This window comes from Saccoglossus kowalevskii, chromosome 7 (genome assembly GCF_978046115.1).
Source record: "Saccoglossus kowalevskii chromosome 7, keSacKowa6.1, whole genome shotgun sequence".
NCBI lineage: Eukaryota > Metazoa > Hemichordata > Enteropneusta > Harrimaniidae > Saccoglossus > Saccoglossus kowalevskii.
This window is the reverse complement of record NC_140647.1, coordinates 39,828,744-39,855,186: the sequence shown is the minus strand read 5'-3', so window position 1 is coordinate 39,855,186 and position 26,443 is coordinate 39,828,744. Positions and strand designations below refer to the sequence as shown.

Sequence of the window (26,443 nt, the reverse complement as noted above, 5' to 3'; positions counted from 1 at the left end):
CATTCTATGGATTATCAGCTCATTCCATGGATTATTAGCTCATTCCATGGATTATCAGCTCATTCCATGGATTATTAGCTCATTCCATGGATTATTAGCTCATTCCATGGATTATTAGCTCATTCCATGGATTATCAGCTCATTCCATGGATTATCAGCTCATTCCATGGATTATCAGCTCATTCCATGGATTATCAGCTCATTCCATAGATTATCAGCTCATTCCATTGATTATCAGCTCATTCCATGGATTATCAGCTCATTCCATGGATTATCAGCTCATTCCATGTATTATCAGCTCATTCCATAGATTATCAGCTCATTCCATGGATTATCAGCTCATTCCATGGATTTTCAGCTCATTCCATGGATTATCAGCTCATTCCATGGATTATCAGCTCATTCCATGTATTATCAGCTCATTCCATGGATTATCAGTGAATTTATTTTGATTCCAGAGGATTATCAGTGAATTTATTTTGATTCCAGACAACTACTTGAAGAGCAAGGACTATGGGAAAGCAGACGAAGACTAGTACGATTGGAAAATGGTAAAATTGCTATTCCAATTACTGAATATGCAAAATCTACCTACTCATCATGGATGTGTGATAAACTGCATGGTTTAATGTTTACAGTTGACTCTCTCCCACTACCACTTTCCAAGAAAGCCCTGTTGTCAACACCGTATGAAAGATTGCTGCATGATGTCCGACACTGCGTAGAATCGAAAGGCCACGTTTGGGAAACAATATTGCAAGATGACATACCAAGACATTGGGAAAAGCACAATGACTTGGTATTATTTCCTGATTGTGTGTTCACTCACAGACTGTGGAAGGATTTGGAGAATGATTTGTGGAGAGTGGTAGCTGACGCCACAGGAGTATCACGTGTTGCTAAAAAGAGTCGCATTACCAGTGATGGATATAGAACTCCCATGGTGTATCTGCTACTTGGCAATAATGGATGGGTGGAGCACACAGATAATGGCATCAGGTAGAAAACACACATACTGGTGATAATGTAATCACCTATACAAACAGCTTCACACTGAGCATGAAAAGATTTTTAGTCCCCGTTCGAACGCAGTCCAAAAACGGGGACTTATGTTTTGACCCTTGTGTGTCCGAGTTTCCGTCCGTGCGTGCGTCCAGACCTGTATCTTAGAAATGCCTGGACGAATCATAATCAAACTTCACACATACATCATACATGATATTATACATATGCACATCAATTTGTTTCACGATCTGATTCAAGATGGCCGAATGGCGGCCATTTGTGTGCTAAAAAATCATCAAAATCAAGCATTTCTCAGCTGTTTACAAATAGATTTTGTTCAAACTTTAATAGTATATACATTAGACATTATAGGACCTTGATGCAAACAATTTTATTTTTCAGATCGGATTCAAAATGGCTGACTGGCGGCCATTTTGTTTTAATAAATGGGCTTCTAGACCCATATCTCTGACTTGATTTGACTGATTATGTTCAAATTTGTAATATTCATTATACATCATGTCATAGAAAAACAGATTTAATGGTTTGACGATTCTATTCAAAATGGCCAAATGGTGGCCATTTTTGTGCTAAAAAATCATCTAATATCAAGCATTTCTGGCATTTATGGATGGATTTCGTTCAAACTTACATACATTACAGTACATACATTAGACATTACGGGTTCCTGATGCACATCATTTTATTTTTCAGATCAGATTCAAAATGGCTGACTGGCGGCCATTTTGTTTTAATGATTGGGTTTCTAGAGCCATATCTCTGACATGCTTTGACTGATTATGTTCAAATTTTATTTTATATACATCATGTTATAGATATATACATGTATTCAAAATGGCTGATTTTGTTTTAATTAATGCTGTTCCAGAGCACTAACTCCCAATATGGACAAGTACTTGTTTGACAATCAGATACAAATGTCAATCATTTTAATGTTAAACAATCATCATAATCATATTCAGTACATAGTTATATTCCAGCTATATTACTATAAACAAAACTATATATCTTAAATTTGATAACTAACGAGGACTGTGCCATGCATGGCTTGTTTACATTTCATATGTTTATGTTTCTGCTGGGAAAATTGCTAACCCGATTGCTTTGATTTCCCGACTATATACATGTACATACCTTGGATGGACCTCTGTCAGATTTCTTCATTTCATGAGCTAAAATACTCTTTTAATGTGTTATGAAACCAGACATTTCTATACCTAATAAGTCAGCTAAAATAGTCTGTATATGTTACATTTGTCCTTCTAATAGAGATGTACGAATGCTGAATATGTTTACCTCATCTGTCAATGTAGTTATATTTCTAGCAGTTCAAAGTTCCCCCTATTGTTTTTGAGAGCAGCAAGTCAGTCTTAGTCTGCTGAATAGTTTTATACATTTGGTAAAAAAAATGATACTAGTATTTTAGACATTACAGGAAAAATAAATTGCTTACTTAGGTGAGAACCTCAGATTTGTTAATTTTGCGACAATAAATTTAATTCTCAAATTTTAGAGATATTTTTGGTAAAATAATATTTAATATACCTTGTTTAGAGCTGTTCACAAACTTATAGTCATTACAGCAGAACTTTTCATACACTTCTGCCATTGGATCCTCACTTACATTGTCCTGATTGTTATAGTCCATATTTCCAGGCACTTTATGACTTTGTGACACTGACAGCGTAGATGCCAGTCTAGTACAACTTACAAAGTAACCGTGCTGGTATTGATGTCAATTTCAGCAACACAAAGTCTACAGGGTTTGTCCACAATGTTTACAATGACGATTACAATCAGAACAATTTTTATAAATTCACTAATAGAGTTAGTATAATCAACCTACATATACAATACCATAGGATCTGGGCAACTTATTTTTTAGAAGACATCTCAGACATGCATCTGTTTCTAGATGGCTGACTCGTCACCATTGTAGTAAAAATGCACTTCAGGTATTTGTGGTTAAAGTTGGTTCATTGTACCTAACTAAAGTTTTGTCTTTTGCTAATGAATAACATGAAACATGTAATAATGTATGTAAACATTCCTTCCAATATCATTTTACCTTTGCAATGTACAGCAACTGTCATGAATGAAATTAATTAATTATAATGAGAATATTCTTTGGGTACATTTTCTAACTTTAGAATGAAACATAGACAAGTTCAGGGTGCCATGGTAACTTGACTATGAACATAGCATTAAATTATTATGTGTTCCAGGTATACATATGATGTCACAAAGTGTATGTTTTCTATTGGAAATATTACTGAAAAATTGCGAATAGCCAAGATGTGTTGTCAAGGAGAAACCATAGTAGATCTCTACACAGGTGAGTTAGAAACCAATATAGTAGATCTCTATACAGGTGAGTTAGAAACCAATATAGTAGATCACTTTACAGGTGAGTTAGAAACCAATATAGTAGATCTCTATACAGGTGAGTTAGAAACCGATTATAGTAGATCTCTATACAGGTGAGTTAGAAACCAATATAGTGGCTTTCTATACAGGTGAGTTAGAAACCAATATAGTAGATCTCTATATAGGTGAGTTAGAAACCAATATAGTAGATCTCTATACAGGTGAGCTAGAAACCAATATAGTAGATCTCTATACAGGTGAGTTAGAAACCAATATAGTAGATCTCTATACAGGTGAGTTAGAAACCAATATAGTAGGTCGCTTTACAGGCGAGTTAGAAACCAATATAGTAGGTCGCTTTACAGGCGAGTTAGAAACCAATATAGTAAAATTCTTTACAGGCGAGTTAGAAACCAATATAGTAGATCTCTATACAGGTGAGTTCGAAACCAATATAGTAGATCTCTATACAGGTGAGTTAGAAAACAATATAGTAGATCTCTATATAGGTGAGTTAGAAACCAATATAGTAGATCTCTATACAGGTGAGTTAGACACCAATATAGTAGATCTCTATACAGGCAAGTTAGAAACCAATATAGTGGCTTTCTATACAGGTGAGTTAGAAACCAATATAGTAGATCTCTTTACAGGTGAGTTCGAAACCAATATAGTAGATCTCTATACAGGTGAGTTAGAAAACAATATAGTAGATCTCTATATAGGTGAGTTAGAAACCAATATAGTAGATCGCTTTACAGGTGAGTTAGAAACTAATATAGTAAAACTTCTTTACAGGTGACTTTGAAACCAATATAGTAGATCTCTATACAGGTGAGTTATACACCATTATAGTAGATCTCTATACAGGTGAGTTATAAACCATTATAGTAGATCTCTATACAGGTGTGTTAGAAACCAATATAGTAGATCTCTATACAGGTGAGTTAGAAACCAATATATTAAAACTCTTTACAGGCGAGTTAGAAAACAATATAGTAGATCTCCATACAGGTGAGTTAGAAACCAATATAGTAGATCTCTATACAGGCGGGTTAGAAACCAATATAGTGGCTTTCTATACAGGTGAGTTAGAAACCAATATAGTAGATCTCTATACAGGTGAGTTCGAAACCAATATAGTGGCTTTCTATACAGGTGAGTTAGAAACCAATATAGTAGATCTCTATACAGCTGATCTAGAAACCAATATAGTAGATCTCTATACAGGTGTGTTAGAAACAAATATAGTAGATCTCTATATAGGTGATTTAGAAACCAATATAGTGGCTTTCTATACAGGTGAGTTAGAAACCAATATAGTAGATCTCTATACAGGTGTTTTAGAAACCAATATAGTAGATCTCTATACAGGTGAGTTATAAACCATTATAGTAGATCTCTATACAGGTGAGTTATAAACCATTATAGTAGATCTCTATACAGGTGTGTTAGAAACCAATATAGTAGATCTCTATACAGGCGAGTTAGAAACCAATATATTAAAACTCTTTACAGGCGAGTTAGAAAACAATATAGTAGATCTCCATACAGGTGAGTTAGAAACCAATATAGTAGATCTCTATACAGGCGGGTTAGAAACCAATATAGTGGCTTTCTATACAGGTGAGTTAGAAACCAATATAGTAGATCTCTATACAGGTGAGTTCGAAACCAATATAGTGGCTTTCTATACAGGTGAATTAGAAACCAATATAGTAGATCTCTATACAGCTGATCTAGAAACCAATATAGTAGATCTCTATACAGGTGTGTTAGAAACAAATATAGTAGATCTCTATATAGGTGATTTAGAAACCAATATAGTGGCTTTCTATACAGGTGAGTTAGAAACCAATATAGTAGATCTCTATACAGGTGAGTTCGAAACCAATATAGTGGCTTTCTATACAGGTGAGTTAGAAACCAATATAGTAGATCTCTATATAGGTGATTTAGAAACCAATATAGTGGCTTTCTATACAGGTGAGTTAGAAACCAATATAGTAGATCTCTATACAGGTGTTTTAGAAACCAATATAGTAGATCTCTATACAGGTGAGTTATAAACCATTATAGTAGATCTCTATACAGGTGAGTTATAAACCATTATAGTAGATCTCTATACAGGTGTGTTAGAAACCAATATAGTAGATCTCTATACAGGCGAGTTAGAAACCAATATATTAAAACTCTTTACAGGCGAGTTAGAAAACAATATAGTAGATCTCCATACAGGTGAGTTAGAAACCAATATAGTAGATCTCTATACAGGCGGGTTAGAAACCAATATAGTGGCTTTCTATACAGGTGAGTTAGAAACCAATATAGTAGATCTCTATACAGGTGAGTTCGAAACCAATATAGTGGCTTTCTATACAGGTGAATTAGAAACCAATATAGTAGATCTCTATACAGCTGATCTAGAAACCAATATAGTAGATCTCTATACAGGTGTGTTAGAAACAAATATAGTAGATCTCTATATAGGTGATTTAGAAACCAATATAGTGGCTTTCTATACAGGTGAGTTAGAAACCAATATAGTAGATCTCTATACAGGTGAGTTCGAAACCAATATAGTGGCTTTCTATACAGGTGAGTTAGAAACCAATATAGTAGATCTCTATACAGGTGATCTAGAAACCAATATAGTAGATCTCTATACAGGTGTGTTAGAAACAAATATAGTAGATCTCTATACAGGTGAGTTAGAAACCAATATAGTAGATTTCTATACAGGTGATCTAGAAACAAATATAGTAGATCTCTATATAGGTGAATTAGAAACCAATATAGTAGATTTCTATACAGGTGATCTAGAAACAAATATAGTAGATCTCCGTACAGGTGTGTTAGAAACCAATATAGTAGATCTCTATACAGGTGAGCTAGAAACAAATATAGTAGATCTCTATACAGGTGAGTTAGAAAACAATATAGTAGATCTCTATATAGGTGAGCTAGAAACCAATATAGTAGATCTTTATATAGGTGAGCTAGAAACCAATATAGTAGATCTCTATACAGGTGAGTTAGAAACCAATATAGTAGATCTCTATATAGGTGAGTTAAAAACCAATATAGTAGATCTCTATATAGGTGAGTTAGAAACCAATATAGTAGATCTCTATACAGGTGATCTAGAAACAAATATAGTAGATCTCTATACAGGTGAGTTAGAAAACAATATAGTAGATCTCTATATAGGTGAGTTAGAAACCAATATAGTAGATCTCTATACAGGTGAGTTAGAAACCAATATAGAAGATCGCTTTACAGGCGAGTTAGAAACCAATATAGTAGATCTCTATACAGGTGAGTTCGAAACCAATATAGTAGATCTCTATACAGGTGAGTTAGAAAACAATTTAGTAGATCTCTATATAGGTGAGTTAGAAACCAATATAGTAGATCTCTATATAGGTGAGTTAGAAACCAATATAGCAGATCTCTATACAGGTGAGTTAAAAACCAATATAGAAGATCTCTATACAGGTGAGTTAGAAAACAATATAGTAGATCTCTATATAGGTGAGTTTGAAACCAATATAGTAGATCTCTATACAGGTGAGTTAGAAACCAATATAGAAGATCGCTTTACAGGCGAGTTAGAAACCAACATAGTAGATCTCTATACAGGCGAGTTAGAAACCAATATAGTAGATCTCTATACAGGTGTGTTAGAAACCAATATAGTAGATCTCTATACAGGTGTGTTAGAAACCAATATAGTAGATCTCTATACAGGCGAGTTAGAAACCAATATAGTGGCTTTCTATACAGGTGAGTTAGAAACCAATATAGTAGATCTCAATACAGGTGAGTTCGAAACCAATATAGTAGATCTCTATACAGGTGAGTTAGAAAACAATATAGTAGATCTCTATATAAGTGAGTTAGAAACCAATATAGTAGATCGCTTTACAGGTGAGTTAGAAACTAATATAGTAAAACTCTTTACAGGTGACTTTGAAACCAATATAGTAGATCTCTATACAGGTGTTTTAGAAATCAATATAGTAGATCTCTATACAGGTGAGTTATAAACCATTATAGTAGATCTCTATACAGGTGAGTTATAAACCATTATAGTAGATCTCTATACAGGTGTGTTAGAAACCAATATAGTAGATCTCTATACAGGCGAGTTAGAAACCAATATATTAAAACTCTTTACAGGCGAGTTAGAAAACAATATAGTCGGAATCTATACAGGTGAGTTAGAAACCAATATAGTAGATCTCTATACAGGTGAGTTCGAAACCAATATAGTGGCTTTCTATACAGGCGAGTTCGAAACCAATATAGTAGATCTCTATACAGGTGAGTTCGAAACCAATATAGTAGATCTCCGTACAGGTGTGTTAGAAACCAATATAGTAGATCTCTATACAGGCGAGTTAGAAACCAGTATAGTAGATCTCTACACATGTGAGCTAGAAACAAATATAGTAGATCTCTATACAGGTGAGTTAGAAAACAATATAGTAGATCTCTATATAGGCGAGTTAGAAACCAATATAGTAGATCTCTATATAGGTGAGTTAGAAACCAATATAGTAGATCTCTATACAGGTGATCTAGAAACAAATATAGTAGATCTCTATACAGGTGAGTTAGAAAACAATATAGTAGATCTCTATATAGGTGAGTTAGAAACCAATATAGTAGATCTCTATACAGGTGAGTTAGAAACCAATATAGAAGATCGCTTTACAGGCGAGTTAGAAACCAATATAGTAGATCTCTATACAGGTGAGTTCGAAACCAATATAGTAGATCTCTATACAGGTGAGTTAGAAAACAATTTAGTAGATCTCTATATAGGTGAGTTAGAAACCAATATAGTAGATCTCTATAAAGGTGAGTTAGAAACCAATATAGCAGATCTCTATACAGGTGAGTTAAAAACCAATATAGAAGATCTCTATACAGGTGAGTTAGAAAACAATATAGTAGATCTCTATATAGGTGAGTTTGAAACCAATATAGTAGATCTCTATACAGGTGAGTTAGAAACCAATATAGAAGATCGCTTTACAGGCGAGTTAGAAACCAACATAGTAGATCTCTATACAGGCGAGTTAGAAACCAATATAGTAGATCTCTATACAGGTGTGTTAGAAACCAATATAGTAGATCTCTATACAGGTGTGTTAGAAACCAATATAGTAGATCTCTATACAGGCGAGTTAGAAACCAATATAGTGGCTTTCTATACAGGTGAGTTAGAAACCAATATAGTAGATCTCAATACAGGTGAGTTCGAAACCAATATAGTAGATCTCTATGCAGGTGAGTTAGAAAACAATATAGTAGATCTCTATATAAGTGAGTTAGAAACCAATATAGTAGATCGCTTTACAGGTGAGTTAGAAACTAATATAGTAAAACTCTTTACAGGTGACTTTGAAACCAATATAGTAGATCTCTATACAGGTGTTTTAGAAATCAATATAGTAGATCTCTATACAGGTGAGTTATAAACCATTATAGTAGATCTCTATACAGGTGAGTTATAAACCATTATAGTAGATCTCTATACAGGTGTGTTAGAAACCAATATAGTAGATCTCTATACAGGCGAGTTAGAAACCAATATATTAAAACTCTTTACAGGCGAGTTAGAAAACAATATAGTCGGAATCTATACAGGTGAGTTAGAAACCAATATAGTAGATCTCTATACAGGTGAGTTCGAAACCAATATAGTGGCTTTCTATACAGGCGAGTTCGAAACCAATATAGTAGATCTCTATACAGGTGAGTTCGAAACCAATATAGTAGATCTCCGTACAGGTGTGTTAGAAACCAATATAGTAGATCTCTATACAGGCGAGTTAGAAACCAGTATAGTAGATCTCTACACATGTGAGCTAGAAACAAATATAGTAGATCTCTATACAGGTGAGTTAGAAAACAATATAGTAGATCTCTATATAGGCGAGTTAGAAACCAATATAGTAGATCACTTTACAGGCGAGTTAGAAACAAATATAGTAGATCTCCGTACAGGTGTGTTAGAAACCAATATAGTAGATCTCTATACAGGTCAGCTAGAAACAAATATAGTAGATCTCTATACAGGTGAGTTAGAAAACAATATAGTAGATCTCTATATAGGTGAGTTAGAAACCAATATAGTAGATCTTTATATAGGTGAGCTAGAAACAAATATAGTAGATCTCTATACAGGTGAATTAGAAACCAATATAGTAGATCTCTATATAGGTGAGTTAAAAACCAATATAGTAGATCTCTATATAGGTGAGTTAGAAACCAATATAGTAGATCTCTATACAGGTGATCTAGAAACAAATATAGTAGATCTCTATACAGGTGAGTTAGAAAACAATATAGTAGATCTCTATATAGGTGAGTTAGAAACCAATATAGTAGATCTCTATACAGGTGAGTTAGAAACCAATATAGAAGATCGCTTTACAGGCGAGTTAGAAACCAATATAGTAGATCTCTATACAGGTGAGTTCGAAACCAATATAGTAGATCTCTATACAGGTGAGTTAGAAAACAATATAGTAGATCTCTATATAGGTGAGTTAGAAACCAATATAGTAGATCTCTATATAGGTGAGTTAGAAACCAATATAGCAGATCTCTATACAGGTGAGTTAAAAACCAATATAGAAGATCTCTATACAGGTGAGTTAGAAAACAATATAGTAGATCTCTATATAGGTGAGTTTGAAACCAATATAGTAGATCTCTATACAGGTGAGTTAGAAACCAATATAGAAGATCGCTTTACAGGCGAGTTAGAAACCAACATAGTAGATCTCTATACAGGCGAGTTAGAAACCAATATAGTAGATCTCTATACAGGTGTGTTAGAAACCAATATAGTAGATCTCTATACAGGCGAGTTAGAAACCAATATAGTGGCTTTCTATACAGGTGAGTTAGAAACCAATGTAGTAGATCTCAATACAGGTGAGTTCGAAACCAATATAGTAGATCTCTATACAGGTGAGTTAGAAAACAATATAGTAGATCTCTATATAAGTGAGTTAGAAACCAATATAGTAGATCGATTTACAGGTGAGTTAGAAACTAATTTAGTAAAACTCTTTACAGGTGACTTTGAAACCAATATATTAGATCTCTATACAGGTGTTTTAGAAATCAATATAGTAGATCTCTATACAGGTGAGTTATAAACCATTATAGTAGATCTCTATACAGGTGAGTTATAAACCATTATAGTAGATCTCTATACAGGTGTGTTAGAAACCAATATAGTAGATCTCTATACAGGCGAGTTAGAAACCAATATATTAAAACTCTTTACAGGCGAGTTAGAAAACAATATAGTCGGAAGCTATACAGGTGAGTTAGAAACCAATATAGTAGATCTCTATACAGGCGAGTTAGAAACCAATATATTAAAACTCTTTACAGGCGAGTTAGAAACCAATATAGTAGATCTCTATACAGGTGAGTTCGAAACCAATATAGTGGCTTTCTATACAGGCGAGTTCGAAACCAATATAGTAGATCTCTATACAGGTGAGTTCGAAACCAATATAGTAGATCTCTATATAGGTGAGTTAGAAACCAATATAGTAGATCTCTATACAGGTGAGTTAGAAACCAATATAGAAGATCGCTTTACAGGCGAGTTAGAAACCAATATATTAAAACTCTTTACAGGCGAGTTAGAAACCAATATAGTAGATCTCTATATAGGTGATTTAGAAACCAATTTATTAAAACTCTTTACAGGCGAGTTAGAAACCAATATAGTAGATCTCTATACAGGTGAGTTAGAAACCAATATATTAAAACTCTTTACAGGCGAGTTAGAAAACAATATAGTAGATCTCTATACAGGTGAGTTAGAAACCAATATAGTAGATCTCTATACAGGCGAGTTAGAAACCAATATAGTAGTTCTCTATACAGGTGAGTTAGAAACCAATATAGAAGATCGCTTTACAGGCGAGTTAGAAACCAACATAGTAGATCTCTATACAGGCGAGTTAGAAACCAATATAGTAGATCTCTATACAGGTGTGTTAGAAACCAATATAGTAGATCTCTATACAGGCGAGTTAGAAACCAATATAGTGGCTTTCTATACAGGTGAGTTAGAAACCAATATAGTAGATCTCTATACAGGTGAGTTGGAAACCAATATAGTAGATCTCTATACAGGTGAGTTAGAAAACAATATAGTAGATCTCTATACAGGTGAGTTAGAAAACAATATAGTAGATCTCTATATAGGTGATTTAGAAACCAATATAGTGGCTTTCTATACAGGTGAGTTAGAAACCAATATAGTAGATCTTTATATAGGTGAGTTAGAAACCAATATAGTAGATCTCTACACAGGTGAGCTAGAAACAAATATAGTAGATCTCTATACAGGTGAGTTAGAAAACAATATAGTAGATCTCTATATAGGTGAGTTTGAAACCAATATAGTAGATCTCTATACAGGTGAGTTAGAAACCAATATAGAAGATCGCTTTACAGGCGAGTTAGAAACCAATATAGTAGATCTCTATACAGGCGAGTTAGAAACCAATATAGTTGATCACTTTACAGGTGAGTTAGAAACCAATATATTAAAACTCTTTACAGGCGAGTTAGAAACCAATATATTAAAACTCTTTACAGGCGAGTTAGAAACCAATATAGTAGATCGCTTTACAGGTGAGTTAGAAACCAATATATTAAAACACTTTACAGGCGAGTTAGAAACCAATATATTAAAACTCTTTACAGGCGAGTTAGAAACCAATATAGTAGATCTCTATACAGGTGAGTTAGAAACCAATATAGTAGATCTCTACACAGGTGAGTTAGAAACCAATATAGTAGATCTCTATACAGGTGAGTTAGAAACCAATATAGTAGATCACTTTACAGGTGAGTTAGAAACCAATATAGTAGATCTCTATACAGGTGAGTTAGAAACCGATTATAGTAGATCTCTATACAGGTGAGTTAGAAACCAATATAGTGGCTTTCTATACAGGTGAGTTAGAAACCAATATAGTAGATCTCTATATAGGTGAGTTAGAAACCAATATAGTAGATCTCTATACAGGTGAGCTAGAAACCAATATAGTAGATCTCTATACAGGTGAGTTAGAAACCAATATAGTAGATCTCTATACAGGTGAGTTAGAAACCAATATAGTAGGTCGCTTTACAGGCGAGTTAGAAACCAATATAGTAGGTCGCTTTACAGGCGAGTTAGAAACCAATATAGTAAAATTCTTTACAGGCGAGTTAGAAACCAATATAGTAGATCTCTATACAGGTGAGTTCGAAACCAATATAGTAGATCTCTATACAGGTGAGTTAGAAAACAATATAGTAGATCTCTATATAGGTGAGTTAGAAACCAATATAGTAGATCTCTATACAGGTGAGTTAGACACCAATATAGTAGATCTCTATACAGGCAAGTTAGAAACCAATATAGTGGCTTTCTATACAGGTGAGTTAGAAACCAATATAGTAGATCTCTTTACAGGTGAGTTCGAAACCAATATAGTAGATCTCTATACAGGTGAGTTAGAAAACAATATAGTAGATCTCTATATAGGTGAGTTAGAAACCAATATAGTAGATCGCTTTACAGGTGAGTTAGAAACTAATATAGTAAAACTTCTTTACAGGTGACTTTGAAACCAATATAGTAGATCTCTATACAGGTGAGTTATAAACCATTATAGTAGATCTCTATACAGGTGAGTTATAAACCATTATAGTAGATCTCTATACAGGTGTGTTAGAAACCAATATAGTAGATCTCTATACAGGTGAGTTAGAAACCAATATATTAAAACTCTTTACAGGCGAGTTAGAAAACAATATAGTAGATCTCCATACAGGTGAGTTAGAAACCAATATAGTAGATCTCTATACAGGCGGGTTAGAAACCAATATAGTGGCTTTCTATACAGGTGAGTTAGAAACCAATATAGTAGATCTCTATACAGGTGAGTTCGAAACCAATATAGTGGCTTTCTATACAGGTGAGTTAGAAACCAATATAGTAGATCTCTATACAGCTGATCTAGAAACCAATATAGTAGATCTCTATACAGGTGTGTTAGAAACAAATATAGTAGATCTCTATATAGGTGATTTAGAAACCAATATAGTGGCTTTCTATACAGGTGAGTTAGAAACCAATATAGTAGATCTCTATACAGGTGTTTTAGAAACCAATATAGTAGATCTCTATACAGGTGAGTTATAAACCATTATAGTAGATCTCTATACAGGTGAGTTATAAACCATTATAGTAGATCTCTATACAGGTGTGTTAGAAACCAATATAGTAGATCTCTATACAGGCGAGTTAGAAACCAATATATTAAAACTCTTTACAGGCGAGTTAGAAAACAATATAGTAGATCTCCATACAGGCGAGTTAGAAACCAATATAGTAGATCTCTATACAGGCGGGTTAGAAACCAATATAGTGGCTTTCTATACAGGTGAGTTAGAAACCAATATAGTAGATCTCTATACAGGTGAGTTCGAAACCAATATAGTGGCTTTCTATACAGGTGAGTTAGAAACCAATATAGTAGATCTCTATACAGCTGATCTAGAAACCAATATAGTAGATCTCTATACAGGTGTGTTAGAAACAAATATAGTAGATCTCTATATAGGTGATTTAGAAACCAATATAGTGGCTTTCTATACAGGTGAGTTAGAAACCAATATAGTAGATCTCTATACAGGTGAGTTCGAAACCAATATAGTGGCTTTCTATACAGGTGAGTTAGAAACCAATATAGTAGATCTCTATACAGGTGATCTAGAAACCAATATAGTAGATCTCTATACAGGTGTGTTAGAAACAAATATAGTAGATCTCTATACAGGTGAGTTAGAAACCAATATAGTAGATTTATATACAGGTGATCTAGAAACAAATATAGTAGATCTCTATATAGGTGAATTAGAAACCAATATAGTAGATTTCTATACAGGTGATCTAGAAACAAATATAGTAGATCTCCGTACAGGTGTGTTAGAAACCAATATAGTAGATCTCTATACAGGTGAGCTAGAAACAAATATAGTAGATCTCTATACAGGTGAGTTAGAAAACAATAAAGTAGATCTCTATATAGGTGAGTTAGAAACCAATATAGTAGATCTTTATATAGGTGAGCTAGAAACCAATATAGTAGATCTCTATACAGGTGAGTTAGAAACCAATATAGTAGATCTCTATATAGGTGAGTTAAAAACCAATATAGTAGATCTCTATATAGGTGAGTTAGAAACCAATATAGTAGATCTCTATACAGGTGATCTAGAAACAAATATAGTAGATCTCTATACAGGTGAGTTAGAAAACAATATAGTAGATCTCTATATAGGTGAGTTAGAAACCAATATAGTAGATCTCTATACAGGTGAGTTAGAAACCAATATAGAAGATCGCTTTACAGGCGAGTTAGAAACCAATATAGTAGATCTCTATACAGGTGAGTTCGAAACCAATATAGTAGATCTCTATACAGGTGAGTTAGAAAACAATTTAGTAGATCTCTATATAGGTGAGTTAGAAACCAATATAGTAGATCTCTATATAGGTGAGTTAGAAACCAATATAGCAGATCTCTATACAGGTGAGTTAAAAACCAATATAGAAGATCTCTATACAGGTGAGTTAGAAAACAATATAGTAGATCTCTATATAGGTGAGTTTGAAACCAATATAGTAGATCTCTATACAGGTGAGTTAGAAACCAATATAGAAGATCGCTTTACAGGCGAGTTAGAAACCAACATAGTAGATCTCTATACAGGCGAGTTAGAAACCAATATAGTAGATCTCTATACAGGTGTGTTAGAAACCAATATAGTAGATCTCTATACAGGTGTGTTAGAAACCAATATAGTAGATCTCTATACAGGTGAGTTAGAAACCAATATAGTGGCTTTCTATACAGGTGAGTTAGAAACCAATATAGTAGATCTCAATACAGGTGAGTTCGAAACCAATATAGTAGATCTCTATACAGGTGAGTTAGAAAACAATATAGTAGATCTCTATATAAGTGAGTTAGAAACCAATATAGTAGATCGCTTTACAGGTGAGTTAGAAACTAATATAGTAAAACTCTTTACAGGTGACTTTGAAACCAATATAGTAGATCTCTATACAGGTGTTTTAGAAATCAATATAGTAGATCTCTATACAGGTGAGTTATAAACCATTATAGTAGATCTCTATACAGGTGAGTTATAAACCATTATAGTAGATCTCTATACAGGTGTGTTAGAAACCAATATAGTAGATCTCTATACAGGCGAGTTAGAAACCAATATATTAAAACTCTTTACAGGCGAGTTAGAAAACAATATAGTCGGAATCTATACAGGTGAGTTAGAAAGCAATATAGTAGATCTCTATACAGGTGAGTTCGAAACCAATATAGTGGCTTTCTATACAGGCGAGTTCGAAACCAATATAGTAGATCTCTATACAGGTGAGTTCGAAACCAATATAGTAGATCTCCGTACAGGTGTGTTAGAAACCAATATAGTAGATCTCTATACAGGCGAGTTAGAAACCAATATAGTAGATCTCTACACATGTGAGCTAGAAACAAATATAGTAGATCTCTATACAGGTGAGTTAGAAAACAATATAGTAGATCTCTATATAGGCGAGTTAGAAACCAATATAGTAGATCACTTTACAGGCGAGTTAGAAACAAATATAGTAGATCTCCGTACAGGTGTGTTAGAAACCAATATAGTAGATCTCTATACAGGTCAGCTAGAAACAAATATAGTAGATCTCTATACAGGTGAGTTAGAAAACAATATAGTAGATCTCTATATAGGTGAGTTAGAAACCAATATAGTAGATCTTTATATAGGTGAGCTAGAAACAAATATAGTAGATCTCTATACAGGTGAATTAGAAACCAATATAGTAGATCTCTATATAGGTGAGTTAAAAACCAATATAGTAGATCTCTATATAGGTGAGTTAGAAACCAATATAGTAGATCTCTATACAGGTGATCTAGAAACCAATATAGTAGATCTCAATACAGGTGAGTTATAAACCATTATAGTAGATCTCTATACAGGTGAGTTATAAACCATTATAGTAGATCTCTATACAGGTGTGTTAGAAACCAATATAGTAGATCTCTATACAGGCGAGTTAGAAACCAATATATTAAAACTCTTTACAGGCGAGTTAGAAAACAATATAGTCGGAATCTATACAGGTGAGTTAGAAAGCAATATAGTAGATCTCTATACAGGTGAGTTCGAAACCAATATAGTGGCTTTCTATACAGGCGAGTTCGAAACCAATATAGTAGATCTCTATACAGGTGAGTTCGAAACCAATATAGTAGATCTCCGTACAGGTGTGTTAGAAACCAATATAGTAGATCTCTATACAGGCGAGTTAGAAACCAATATAGTAGATCTCTACACATGTGAGCTAGAAACAAATATAGTAGATCTCTATACAGGTGAGTTAGAAAACAATATAGTAGATCTCTATATAGGCGAGTTAGAAACCAATATAGTAGATCACTTTACAGGCGAGTTAGAAACAAATATAGTAGATCTCCGTACAGGTGTGTTAGAAACCAATATAGTAGATCTCTATACAGGTCAGCTAGAAACAAATATAGTAGATCTCTATACAGGTGAGTTAGAAAACAATATAGTAGATCTCTATATAGGTGAGTTAGAAACCAATATAGTAGATCTTTATATAGGTGAGCTAGAAACAAATATAGTAGATCTCTATACAGGTGAATTAGAAACCAATATAGTAGATCTCTATATAGGTGAGTTAAAAACCAATATAGTAGATCTCTATATAGGTGAGTTAGAAACCAATATAGTAGATCTCTATACAGGTGATCTAGAAACCAATATAGTAGATCTCAATACAGGTGAGTTCGAAACCAATATAGTAGATCTCTATACAGGTGAGTTAGAAAACAATATAGTAGATCTCTATATAAGTGAGTTAGAAACCAATATAGTAGATCGATTTACAGGTGAGTTAGAAACTAATTTAGTAAAACTCTTTACAGGTGACTTTGAAACCAATATATTAGATCTCTATACAGGTGTTTTAGAAATCAATATAGTAGATCTCTATACAGGTGAGTTATAAACCATTATAGTAGATCTCTATACAGGTGAGTTATAAACCATTATAGTAGATCTCTATACAGGTGTGTTAGAAACCAATATAGTAGATCTCTATACAGGCGAGTTAGAAACCAATATATTAAAACTCTTTACAGGCGAGTTAGAAAACAATATAGTCGGAAGCTATACAGGTGAGTTAGAAACCAATATAGTAGATCTCTATACAGGCGAGTTAGAAACCAATATATTAAAACTCTTTACAGGCGAGTTAGAAACCAATATAGTAGATCTCTATACAGGTGAGTTCGAAACCAATATAGTGGCTTTCTATACAGACGAGTTCGAAACCAATATAGTAGATCTCTATACAGGTGAGTTCGAAACCAATATAGTAGATCTCCGTACAGGTGTGTTAGAAACCAATATAGTAGATCTCTATACAGGCGAGTTAGAAACCAATATAGTAGATCTCTACACATGTGAGCTAGAAACAAATATAGTAGATCTCTATACAGGTGAGTTAGAAAACAATATAGTAGATCTCTATATAGGTGAGTTTGAAACCAAAATAGTAGATCACTTTACAGGCGAGTTAGAAACCAATATAGTAGATCTCTATACAGGCGAGTTAGAAACCAATATATTAAAACTCTTTACAGGCGAGTTAGAAACCAATATAGTAGATCTCTATATAGGTGATTTAGAAACCAATATATTAAAACTCTTTACAGGCGAGTTAGAAACCAATATAGTAGATCTCTATATAGGTGAGTTAGAAACCAATATAGTAGATCTCTATACAGGTGATCTAGAAACAAATATAGTAGATCTCTATACAGGTGAGTTAGAAAACAATATAGTAGATCTCTATATAGGTGAGTTAGAAACCAATATAGTAGATCTCTATACAGGTGAGTTAGAAACCAATATAGAAGATCGCTTTACAGGCGAGTTAGAAACCAATATATTAAAACTCTTTACAGGCGAGTTAGAAACCAATATAGTAGATCTCTATATAGGTGATTTAGAAACCAATATATTAAAACTCTTTACAGGCGAGTTAGAAACCAATATAGTAGATCTCTATACAGGTGAGTTAGAAACCAATATATTAAAACTCTTTACAGGCGAGTTAGAAAACAATATAGTAGATCTCTATACAGGTGAGTTAGAAACCAATATAGTAGATCTCTATACAGGCGAGTTAGAAACCAATATAGTAGATCTCTATACAGGTGAGTTCGAAACCAATATAGTGGCTGTCTATACAGGTGAGTTAGAAACCAATATAGTAGATCTCTATACAGGTGAGTTCGAAACCAATATAGTAGATCTCTATACAGGTGAGTTAGAAAACAATATAGTAGATCTCTATACAGGTGAGTTAGAAAACAATATAGTAGATCTCTATATAGGTGATTTAGAAACCAATATAGTGGCTTTCTATACAGGTGAGTTAGAAACCAATATAGTAGATCTCTATATAGGTGAGTTAGAAACCAATATAGTAGATCTCTACACAGGTGAGCTAGAAACAAATATAGTAGATCTCTATACAGGTGAGTTAGAAAACAATATAGTAGATCTCTATATAGGTGAGTTTGAAACCAATATAGTAGATCTCTATACAGGTGAGTTAGAAACCAATATAGAAGATCGCTTTACAGGCGAGTTAGAAACCAATATAGTAGATCTCTATACAGGCGAGTTAGAAACCAATATAGTTGATCACTTTACAGGTGAGTTAGAAACCAATATATTAAAACTCTTTACAGGCGAGTTAGAAACCAATATATTAAAACTCTTTACAGGCGAGTTAGAAACCAATATAGTAGATCGCTTTACAGGTGAGTTAGAAACCAATATATTAAAACACTTTACAGGCGAGTTAGAAACCAATATATTAAAACTCTTTACAGGCGAGTTAGAAACCAATATAGTAGATCTCTATACAGGTGAGTTAGAAACCAATATAGTAGATCTCTATATAGGTGAGTTAGAAACCAATATAGTAGATCTCTACACAGGTGAGCTAGAAACAAATATAGTAGATCTCTATACATGTGAGTTAGAAAACAATATAGTAAATCTCTATATAGGTGAGTTTGAAACCAATATAGTAGATCTCTATACAGGTGAGTTAGAAACCAATATAGAAGATCGCTTTACAGGCGAGTTAGAAACCAATATAGTAGATCTCTCTACAGGCGAGTTAGAAACCAATATAGTGGCTTTCTTATACAGGTGAGTTAGAAACCAATATATTAAAACTCTTTACAGGCGAGTTAGAAACCATTATAGTAGATCTCTATACAGGTGAGTTAGAAACCATTATAGTAGATCTCTATACAGGTGAGTTAGAAACCATTATAGTAGATCTCTATACAGGTAGGTTAGAAACCATTATAGTAGATCTCTATACAGGTAGGTTAGAAACCAATATAGTAGATCTCTATACAGGTGAGTTAGAAACCAATATAGTAGATCTCTATATAGGTGAGTTTGAAACCAATATAGTAGATCTCTATACAGGTGAGTTAGAAACCAATATAGAAGATCGCTTTACAGGCGAGTTAGAAACCAATATAGTAGATCTCTATACAGGCGAGTTAGAAACCAATATAGTTGATCACTTTACAGGTGAGTTAGAAACCAATATATTAAAACTCTTTACAGGCGAGTTAGAAACCAATATAGTAGATCGCTTTACAGGTGAGTTAGAAACCAATATATTAAAACACTTTACAGGCGAGTTAGAAACCAATATATTAAAACTCTTTACAGGCGAGTTAGAAACCAATATATTAAAACTCTTTACAGGCGAGTTAGAAACCATTATAGTAGATCTCTATACAGGTGAGTTAGAAACCACTATAGTAGATCTCTATACAGGTGAGTTAGAAACCATATAGTAGATCTCTATACAGGTGAGTTAGAAACCATATAGTAGATCTCTATACAGGTGAGTTAGAAACCAATATAGTAGATCTCTATACAGGTGAGTTAGAAACCATATAGTAGATCTCTATACAGGTGAGTTAGAAACCAATATAGTAGATCTCTATACAGGTGAGTTAGAAACCAATATAGTAGATCTCTATACAGGTGAGTTAGAAACCACTATAGTAGATCTCTATACAGGTGAGTTAGAAACCATATAGTAGATCTCTATACAGGTGAGTTAGAAACCATATAGTAGATCTCTATACAGGCGAGTTAGAAACCAGTATAGTAGATCTCTATACAGGCGAGTTAGAAACCAGTACAGTAGATCTCTATACAGGCGAGTTAGAAACCAGTATAGTAGATCTCTATACAGGTGAGTTAGAAACCAATATATTAAAACTCTTTACAGGCGAGTTAGAAACCATTATAGTAGATCTCTATACAGGTAGGTTAGAAACCAATATAGTAGATCTCTATACAGGTGAGCTAGAAACCAATATAGTAGATCTCTATACAGGTGAGTTAGAAACCATATAGTAGAATTCTATACAGGTGAGTTAGAAACCAATATATTAAAACTCTTTACAGGTGAGTTAGAAACCATATAGTAGATCTCTATACAGGTGAGTTAGAAACCACTATAGTAGATCTCTATACAGGTAGGTTAGAAACCAATATAGTAGATCTCTATACAGGTGAGTTAGAAACCAATATATTAAAACTCTTTACAGGTGAGTTAGAAACCATATAGTAGATCTCTATACAGGTGAGTTAGAAACCACTAACCAATTTAGTAGATTTCTATACAGGTGAGTTAGAAACCAATATAGTAGATCTCTATACAGGTGAGCTAGAAACCAATATAGTAGATCTCTATACAGGTGAGTTAGAAACCAATATAGTAGATCTGTATACAGGTGAGTTAGAAACCAATATAGTAGGTCGCTTTACAGGCGAGTTAGAAACCAATATAGTAAAATTCTTTACAGGCGAGTTAGAAACCACTATAGTAGATCTCTATACAGGTGAGTTCGAAACCAATATAGTAGATCTCAATACAGGTGAGTTAGAAACCACTATAGTAGATCTCTATACAGGTGAGTTAGAAACCATATAGTAGATCTCTATACAGGTGAGTTAGAAACCATATAGTAGATCTCTATACAGGTGAGTTAGAAACCATATAGTAGATCTCTATACAGGTGAGTTAGAAACCATATAGTAGATCTCTATACAGGTGAGTTCGAAACCAATATAGTAGATCTCAATACAGGTGAGTTAGAAACCACTATAGTAGATCTCTATACAGGCGAGTTAGAAACCAGTATAGTAGATCTCTATACAGGCGAGTTAGAAACCAGTATAGTAGATCTCTATACAGGTGAGTTAGAAACCAATATAGTTGATCTCAATATAGTTGATCTCTATACAGGTGAGTTAGAAACCAATATAGTAGATCTCTATACAGCTGAGTTAGAAACCAATATAGTAGATCTCTATACAGGTGAGTTAGAAACCATAATTATAGTGGACATATGGTGATATTTTGTTCTTTCATGTCATCTTCTTCATGTCATTCATTTTCAGGTATTGGATATTTTACACTACCATATCTGGTACATGCTGGTGCCTCATTAGTACATGCATGTGAGTGGAACCTGAATGCAGTAGAAGCATTAAGGAAGTCACTGGTACTGAATGGTGTTCAAGACAAGTGCATTATTCACATAGGAAATAACAGAGAGGTGAGGATGTCATCATAAATAAAACTGATACATGGACTTGTTTTGGTTTCTGTCCATCTTGTGTGTCTGTGTCATTTTAAGTTTTGTTTAAGATTGTTACAAAAACAAGAAATACATACATGCATACAATTTGTTTTTTAATTTGTTGATATTTGACTGACTTATAATAATTTTTGTCATCAACTGTTACTTAGGCACATTGTCTGCTCACACGGTTTCATATCTGATTTGAAATCCCATGTTCTATGAATCCATGTGATAACTCTAATCATTAGCATATATGTCAGAGGTCACATCTGATTGGACATGATGATGATGATCATCATCAGCATCTCAGCCTTTTATGCCACTGCTGGCGGGTGGCCTCCACAACAGCTTTCACGCTTGGCAATCCTGTGCCACATGAGTCCACAAGATACCGGCCTTCTCTTCAATTTCATCTCTCCATCTTCTTTTAGGTCTTCCTTTCTTTCTGATCCCCTCTCTCAGTCTCCATTCTGTTGTTTTCTTGGCCCATTTGTCATTATTCATTCTTGCAACATGTCCTGCCCATTGCCCTTTCATCTATTGACCAATAAGATTCAAATATCGGTAGTACGATTTTGAATATAACAATCTTTCTATGTAGCTTGATTAGATGAAGGGAAATCTAAATGGAGGGTAAATGTCTGTCCTCGTCAATTCATTATGTTCTATTACCCACCATAGACTCCGGTCAGTCAAAATGACTATTTTTTTTTTTTTTTTTTTACCCCGTGTCGATTCCCCCTTTGTGTGTTTAATTTTTCACAACAAAGAAAATAAAACCCAGCGACGTAATTTAACCACGTTATTGGTTTCTTTGTGTCACCTTTTCCAACTGTATTTCGCTTCCCCCATGCATGTCATGTTCATTTTTTACCTATGTATTTAGAAATGCATAGATGTAATGACAGCTCTCCGCCGGTTTTGTCCCCTCAGGTTTTGAGGCGACTGTGTAGTGGTTGTAGTCAGAATCTATCAGAATGGAACCCGCATTCAAAATGCTATTTATGTCTTGAAGGCGTGTGTAATCTCTGGAGTTCTGAGGCCTGGGATGTTTTCCAGCGTAATGTAAAAATCGCTGAGACTGACAGCATCGCTCATTCATGCAGCAAAGGTCACTCGTCCAGTATAATAATGTGTGTTGGCATGAGTGGAAAGTTCTCACGCTCGGCTACCGGTACTTAGTGTACTGAGACGTAGAGTAGGAGGCCCGACGGTGGAGGTTTTGATATTTTTCGGTCTCCCCCCGCTGATCGGAGGGCATCCTCACAGTCTGTTGTTTCAGGCGGTGGTTTACCCGATATTACCGGCAACGGCGAGGCTGTGTCCCTGGAGGTCTTTCCTCCTATGGGGCCCGTTGAGGGTCCCTTTGTGGATCTGTCCTTGCACGGCACCGGGTTTGCCTCTGAGATGGGGGCATGTCTCTTTCCCAGCCACGACTCTCTCGTTGATTTGGGTGAAGCTGGGGCTCAGGCTAGTTGCACCAGGCACTGAATACCATCAGGGATGCTGGCAGCCAAGCCTCCGATTTTGGAGCACAGGGCACACGTTGCCCCCCCCCCCCCCACTTTCAGCCAGAAATCTACCCTTGAGTCCGGGCTCCGCTGTGGGTTTTGACTCCCTTCTCACCCATGGGCGTTCCCAAAGGGAATCGCTTCTGTCATGAGACGCCCCAAACCGGACCCCAAGGCTCCTTCCCCAGACCCAGGTACCACAAACTTCTGTTCTATACAGGCGAGTTTGAAACTGTGGGGGAAAACTGCCACAAACAGTATAGGATCTTTAAATCTCACCAGATAGACTGTAGATACATCAAGCAGTAGACGGTATACCAGTGTGCAATGTTCTAATGGTGAACACGCATTTATTCAGTTGTACAGCAATGAGATAGAGCTAGTTGAAAACTACATACGCTAGGACGATTTGGAACAATGTATCACTTGGAGTACAAAGGATGAAGTCTGTCTTAATCAACACTCTTTGTCAATTTAAAGACAAGGGTGGATTCACACCTTAGAATTTTAATCCTTGGCGTCAATTAATATGATTGGTTGTTTTAATTGAGCCAATCAGGGAGAATACACTTATGTAAACTGATAGAAATGTCTGAATACAGGCCAAAGTGTGTTTCTTTGCGTCACGAAAACAGCATAAATCTATAGGAAATTTGCCTACTACTACGCAATCTTGATAACATAACTAAAGATAATAAATACTGATAATTACATACAACAATGAAATAAATCCGATAAAAAGAAGTGAAGTTATGGTTAAATAACATGAAAAATATATGTATCCACATGGTAATAACGATATACTCCCGGGGGCGGAGAAGATACTCTTGTACGATACAAGGCATATGTGGACGATATGAATGTTATTTAAATACTAGAATAAATCAAAAAATGCTGAAAAGAAAATACGAAAATTATTACTAGAACTATAATAATAATAATGTCATCAAATAGTCATTGTACGATAAGGCAATGCTTACAATAGTTATACATTACTTGTTGACAAATGAGACTGATTAGTCACATAACTAAAGAGTCAATAAAGTTTGAAGAAAGTGTTGTTTTCTATATAAAGTCTCATTTATGTCCTTAGACGAGGTCTTTGTTAATAAGCATATTAATGCGTTTGTTAGCCAACACAGAAGCCTTTCGTTGAAAACGGGAAGTGTCTGCGTGATTCGATTTGCGTTGTGTAAGAAGCGTTCGATTCTTTGAACTGGGATTGGAGTCGTGCACATGACTTCTGGATACTCCGCCGACCAGCGTTTCCAGAAAGTGCGTTGGAGTGAAGCAATGTGTTGATATAGGTGAGTTTGAAAACAATATAGTAGATCTCTATACAGCTGAGTTAGAAACCAATATAGTAGATCTCTATACAGGTGAGTTAGAAAACAATATAGTAGATCTCTATACAGCTGAGTTACAAAACAATATAGTAGATCTCTATATAGGTGAGTTTGAAAACAATATAGTAGATCTCTATACAGCTGAGTTAGAAACCAATATAGTAGATCTCTATATAGGTGAGTTTGAAAACAATATAGTAGATCTCTATACAGCTGAGTTAGAAACCAATATAGTAGATCTCTATACAGCTGAGTTACAAAACAATATAGTAGATCTCTATATAGGTGAGTTTGAAAACAATATAGTAGATCTCTATACAGCTGAGTTAGAAACCAATATAGTAGATCTCTATACAGCTGAGTTAGAAACCAATATAGTAGATCTCTATACAGCTGAGTTAGAAACCAATATAGTAGATCTCTTTACAGCTGAGTTAGAAACCAATATAGTAGATCTCTATACAGCTGAGTTAGAAACCAATATAGTAGATCTCTATACAGCTGAGTTACAAAACAATATAGTAGATCTCTATATAGGTGAGTTTGAAAACAATATAGTAGATCTCTATACAGGTGTGTTAGAAAACAATATAGTAGATCTCTATATAGGTGAGTTAGAAAACAATATAGTAGATCTCCCCGGGTAAAGGGGGACGGCTGCGTTCCATGGGCGTTCTCGCCAGTTCAGTCTGAGACGATCCAGCACACCCTGAAGGGAGAGTTGCGACATATCAACTTCCTAGAGTATGTGGCTGGCACACTGGAGCGCATTATTGTGCGCGCTCAGGACTCTGAGACCTCGGTGGCAGAACGCATCAGCCTCCTAGACCAGACAATTACTGGTGGACCAGCACACAGCTATGTGCGACATCCTCCAGTGTCACCTGGCTCTCATGGCAGGGGCAACTACTGTGCAACGAGACGAGTGGTCTTAGACGCATGTGTTTTTGCCGGCAAACTGAGTCAGGGAGTACGTCATCACCTCAGTTACGCAGACTGGACATCCCCCACCTCTTCGATGGGGAGATGGCGGGTGCAGTCTTGGAGCTTCGGAGTGTAACGAGCCAGATGGTTCAGGTCGAATCCGCTAGCCAGTTGGCCACTGCGAAGGGTAAATGGAGGGCGCCCCAAGCACAGAAAACACAAAGCCCTAAGGCGACGTCTGCTAGCCAGAGTCAGCCAGGAGGCAAGCGCTCATACCCTTCCACGGGAGGGAAGAAGAGACCAGGTGGTGGCTCCTCATCCTCCTCGGGCGGTCGTCCACCCCGGCAGCGGGGGAAGCATGTTTGACACTTACCTCTGCGATTGGGGGGATGGGCATGGATTCAGT

General features: G+C 35.0%; 1 protein-coding gene across 1 annotated transcript in view; it reads left to right on the top strand.

Moving 5' to 3' along the window:
- The window catches only part of LOC100379063 (tRNA wybutosine-synthesizing protein 2 homolog), a 46,569-nt gene that overhangs the window by 16,880 nt on the left and 3,246 nt on the right, over positions 1-26,443 (top strand). Inside the window, exons 2-4 of the mRNA XM_006818601.3 lie at positions 490-999; positions 3,252-3,361; positions 22,072-22,229. Of these exons, the coding sequence (XP_006818664.1) occupies positions 490-999; positions 3,252-3,361; positions 22,072-22,229 (778 nt within the window). The remainder of the gene's footprint in view (positions 1-489; positions 1,000-3,251; positions 3,362-22,071; positions 22,230-26,443) is intronic.